The 5,414-nt window shown below is 47.7% G+C and overlaps 1 protein-coding gene across 1 annotated transcript; it reads right to left on the bottom strand.

The window, feature by feature from the left end:
* Positions 1–959: 959 nt before the first annotated feature.
* Positions 960–4,659, bottom strand: chst14 (carbohydrate (N-acetylgalactosamine 4-0) sulfotransferase 14). The gene has a single exon (XM_004917304.4). The coding sequence runs from the start codon at positions 4,319–4,321 to the stop codon at positions 3,206–3,208; it is 1,116 nt and encodes a 371-aa protein (XP_004917361.1). The 5' UTR covers positions 4,322–4,659; the 3' UTR covers positions 960–3,205.
* Between the last annotated feature and the right edge of the window lie 755 nt (positions 4,660–5,414).

Here is a 5,414-nt window from a genome sequence, read left to right as displayed (position 1 = left end):
TTTTGTGAGTTTTAGTCCCAAAATACATGGTTTGCTAAAATTATCCTTTAAGGGCCACGGACACAAGGCCTGGAAAATACTGCTGGTTACGCTGCAAAGTAAAGGTCTCTCTTTACAAATAAGAATTCATTAATAAACATGGACAAGATTCCTCTTTCATTTTTAGATACCTGGCTAAAAAAAAAAAAGTTTAAAGCTGGATTTAGACTAAATGATCCAAAGGTAATCAGAATTTGAAAGGGAGGTCTTTCCTTAAAAGACTACATCAATACAATAGCTATGTACCCATTGGTACAGCAACATAAATTGACAAAGCATCTCTGGTCTGCTACAGAAAGCAGAATACCAAGCAAGAACACAAACTAACCCCTGCAGCTGCCCCATCTAGATCTGTACTGTCAGAACTCAACAGACTTCATATAGATTCCTGTCACTTTAAAATTTGTTGCACCTAAGATCAATCTCCAACTATAAACATGGCACCCATTCATTTACCCAGCAGCACAATTCATTGCTGGCACTGTTGGTGTGGAATAAAATGCTTCATACTTTCAGCTATACATGACTTGGCAAAGTGCTGGTGCAAAGAATGACCAAACAAACTGGACCCCCCCCCATACTGCCTATAGCAATGTCTCTCTGTAGGACTGCACAGCCTGTGGTTAAAATCATCAAGATGCATTTCTTTATAAGCTCACCCCTAATAAAAGGTTTCCCCAATTTCCACAATACAAACATAGATATCTATGATATTTTAACGGGTTCCTATGAAAGAAATGGGCTAGAGCTCAACACAGTTTGCCAGGGTAAATTTTCATCACTCTTTATTCATTGTTATGGGGTTATAAAGGTGTATTTAGCAAGGGGTGAACTCCCTTTCACCCACTGATAAATATTCCCAATATTCAGTAAAAATGAACAGAGAGCAGTGGAATTTCACCCTTGTGAACTGTGGTGAGCTCTAGTTTCACTCTCTGATTATTATGCATTATTTAACTCTTTCTTCTTCAGCTCACCAGTTTGCAATTATGGTTGTTAGAGACCGCTTCTACCCCCTTCTAACCTCGAAACCAATTACTGGTTTAAAGGAAAGATTATAGAAGGTGTATAGGTGAAAGTTTGAATACACAGACAAGGAATGTAAAAAAAAAAAAAAAAAAAAAACAAGCGGCAGGATAATCTACTGTCTGGGTGCTTGGTGCTGCTAACCCAAAAACCAGCTAGCATTTTAAATATCAGAGAAAGAAAAGTTAAAGTTAACAAACTGTCTTAAAATAGCAGTCTATATCATACTAAAAGTAAATTAAACGAGACTTCCCCTTTAGTGAAAAAAATAATGAATTCTGCCTTACACAACCATAACGGGAAGCTGCATAAATAACAATTCCCATTTTCACTAGTCCTGAGACAAAGCACCCTATTTCTTGCTGAGTAAGCACTAAGCGCGTCTGCAGCTGAAGAATTTCAGAGGCCCCAGGCAGTGAAGGAGTTACACACAGGACGCTTAAGAAAACACTGTGCAGAGCTAACACAAGAGGAGGCCTGCCTGGAACATCTGCGTGACACAAAATAAAGGCCCTGAGGCCACATACAAATACATAGCATGGAGGGCCTTTAGTCCATCAGATACAGCAAGAAGGAAAAGTCACATCTCACTGAAGTGGATTCTTCATCATTTTTTCAACACGTTTGCAGAACATTCATACACCTACATAACAATGACACTTAATACGATGATATACTGAAGGATGTCACGTTAAATAATATAGCAATGTAACAAGAATTCATGACAAATACCCGGCATTACACAATGGGGATGAAGGTGCTGTCTCTTTTTGAGGCCAATCTGGGGGCTTCATAGAAGAAATATCATATAGTAGAAAAATAGGACAATGGTTTTGTATAAAATATACAGCAACATTTTAAGTTTGTGCTCTTCAATAAAGCTTTGGTCCTATGAACTGGAGTAGGAAAGTTCTCCAGGCATGCTAAAAGAAACAGTATATACAATGCAATTCCTGTACATGAAAGCTTGCGGGTACATAGAAACTAAAAAATGTGTCCCTGTTCCAAAAGAGCAATGATCATTGAATATATATATATAAATAAAATGGCACAGTATGTGCACGGAACTGTGTTTTGCAAACATTGAAAGAGCAAGCAGAGCACAAGGGAGTACAGAGGGGGGTCAGAAGGTGATGCAGCTTAGTGCAACCTTGTCCCCCCCACCCCAGGCAGGTCCTCACATGCTCATTTCAATAGCGTGGCAAGAAAACAGTCCAAAGAAAAAAAAAATATATGAAACCCTACATTCCATACTATAGTGGCAGTTTATTTGCATAAAAATCACATTTCCATATGAATGCTGCCGGTGCAACTATAAGTGTAATCGGTTCTGAGAGCTGGAAGGGGTACTCTGCATTGGAACTCAATGGCTTTAATCCATATTCCTTGGCATGTGATTTACACACGCACTTAGCGCACAACTAAAGTCCTTTGAGCAATGCCATACGGAATGCTTAATACCCATTTGTGCCAGTTGTCATTAATGTGAAGGGCATCTTTCGACTAAAAACCAGCAGAGATGTAGTGAATAACAGGTGGCACTGGGATATTGGGTTTTTCTCAGCCAAATGAAATGTGCCAGCGGAATCCCATTACATGTTGCAGGCACTATTCCTACTATTCTCAACTACACACGGCCCAATAGCCAGGCTAAAGTCCACAAGTAATTGGGACTGTATGTATAATGTACCCTTACTATACAGTAAATGTGCCCTTACAGGCATTCTGTAGCTCTGTGTATAAGTATACAACCTAATTATCTTCAGGGATTTGATTTAATTGCCCTGTAAATACATACCATTGAAATATTATCTTTGCATGTATAAGTGCAATTAGCAGTATTATAATCTGGATAAGACCCACAAGGTACTAAACATATTATTTCTGCTTAAGAAAGAAAATATAAATGATTGTGCCAAAGTGCACAGACAAGGCCAGGGCTTGTGTGTCACTGCAACAGGAGGGACATGACTTTTGGTTAATGTAAAGTGCAGGATATTTTCCCAATGGCGTGCCCAGGAAGCGGTGGCAGATGCCCCTGTAGCAATTGTGCCTAGGGGTGTGCAGCCGGATTGTAGTACCCACACTGGCTTTGTGCAGTATATTGTACACACTGTAACAGGATGGTTGGGGCCAAGTCTCACTGCCTACAGTACTCACTAGTGATATTGGGAAGGGGATAAGCAAAGAGGGAGAAATCCATGATATACTTGGGCAGCAGCTCCCGGATGAGGCCCTTGGGGGTGTTGCACAGAAAGTAATCCTGGCTCTCCCTAGTGACTGGCTTGTACCATGCTTGTCTCTCTGGGAACTGGATGAATGGGGGGGCCTTGACCCTCTGCAGCACATAGTTGGCATCCTCCCTGAGGCGCTCATAGGAGCCGATGAAGTCATAGGTGAGGGCGCAGGGTTGGCACAGGTTGTAGATGGGCATCCAGTGCTCGTTCATCCTCTCCGGATCCTCATCCAGCAGGTAATGAAGGAACTCGGGGAAAGTGACATCGTCCCCCGCGGAGCTGCCCCCCTGCTTGCGGTAGCGCCGGATGATCTCCACTCCGTAGCGCTGCTGGTACTCCTTGATCTCCCCGAACTTGTTCCTATAGGCGGAGAGCAGCCTCTCCATGGGCTCCCGGACAAACATGAACTTGTAGTAGTGCCGCAGCCGGTAGCGCACCTCCTCCGCGCTGAGATCCGCCAGGAACACCAGGTCGCTCTTGTGATCCATCTTCAGCTTCACATCGGTGCTCGGCAGGGAGCCCCCCAGCACCTTCAGTACTCGCTTCCAGTTGGAGCAGGCCACCTTGGGCACATAGCAGTACAGGAAGCGGTACTTGTCACTGACTAGGATGTGTTTGAGCAGGGTCCGGCGCTGGCTGGCGGGGAGCTGCCAGATACTGTGGGGCATGTTCCTCTGGGCGCAGACTGAGCGCAGGGTGCGGTTCCTGATGTCCCGCAGAATGTGATGCTCCATCTCCGCACTCTCCCCCGCCGCTCTGCTCCGCCATACCAAGTCCCCCCGGGGGGGAGGCGTCTTCACCTCGGCCAGGATGCCCCGCTCTATCATGAGCAGCAAGCCGCTGGAAGCCACGATTACCCCAAACATGAGCATGGAGGGCAGCAGGGCGCTGTGGCTACGGGCTGCTCGGGAGAGCGGGAGAGACGCAATTCTGCGCAGGGCGACGGACCCCCCGCTGGGCAGGGGAGATGCGCCCATCTGGTAGCTCTTGGGCAGCTGGTATAGAGGGCGAGGGAACATGGCAGGACACCCCGGTAAGGCAGCGAGGGTACACTTAGCCCTTCAGCTGGGGAAGATAGCGCTAATGCCGAGTGCCCAGTGCCGCTGTGGCCCTTCCATGGGGTAGGCTGTGGGGCCCCGGGGTGCCAGCACGGCAACTGCTCACACTTCCTGCAGCTGTCCCAGCGCACAGAGCAAGAAAGCTACTGAGACCCCCGCTCCGCTCCCTCCCTGCACTTTCCAACGCTCGACTCCTCCCAGCAGTCTGCGGGACGTAACCAGGATTCTGATTGGGCCGTACAGAGGGGCTTGTGATTGGTTCGTCGCCCCCCTCTCTTTCAGCAATTTCTGTAAAAGCGAAGGGCTTCTGGCTCTTAGTTGGATGTAATACTATAATATAAAACCCGGGCCCTGTCATTGGTCAGCTACATGGTTGCGCCCCGTGTGTACGGGTGACGTCAGTACGCACGGGGCGCAACCTTATAAAAGGGCCTGTGTGCATTCGCGTGTAGGGAGAAGTGCAGAGGCGTCACTCGTGAGGGATACGGAGCCGCCGGAGAGCAGAAGTAAAACTGCTGCTGGGCACCAATGTACTAGGGGGGCACTGTTACTGGCACCAATGTACTAGGGGGGCACTGCTCTTGGCACCAATGTACTAGGGGGGGCTGCGGGGCACACTGACTTATGGGGGCACTGCTGCTGGGCACCAATGTACTAGGGGGGGGGCACTGCTCTTAGCACCAATGTACTAGGGGGGCACTACACTTGGCACCAATGTACTAGGGGGGGCACTGCTACTGGCACCAATGTACTAGGGGGGGCACTGCTACTGGCACCAATGTACTAGGGGGGCACTGCTGCTGGGCACCAATGTACTAGGGGGGGCACTACTCTTTGCACCAATGTACTAGGGGGGGGCACTGCTACTGGCACCAATGTACTAGGGGGGCACTGCTGCTGGGCACCAATGTACTAGGGGGGCACTGCTCTTGGCACCAATGTACTAGGGGGGCACTGCTCTTGGCACCAATGTACTAGGGGGGCACTGTTACTGGCACCAATGTACTAGTGGGGCACTGCTCTTGGCACCAATGTACTAGGGGGGCACTGCTCT

Source organism: Xenopus tropicalis, chromosome 8, assembly GCF_000004195.4.
Source record: "Xenopus tropicalis strain Nigerian chromosome 8, UCB_Xtro_10.0, whole genome shotgun sequence".
Classification (NCBI taxonomy): domain Eukaryota; kingdom Metazoa; phylum Chordata; class Amphibia; order Anura; family Pipidae; genus Xenopus; species Xenopus tropicalis.
Note: the sequence above shows the minus strand (reverse complement) of the source record. Positions and strands in the feature narration are given on the sequence as shown.

Coding starts and splice junctions, on each gene's coding strand:
- chst14 (XM_004917304.4), bottom strand. CDS start 4,321: ATGTTCCCTCGCCCTCTATACCAGCTGCCCAAGAGCTACCAGATGGGC.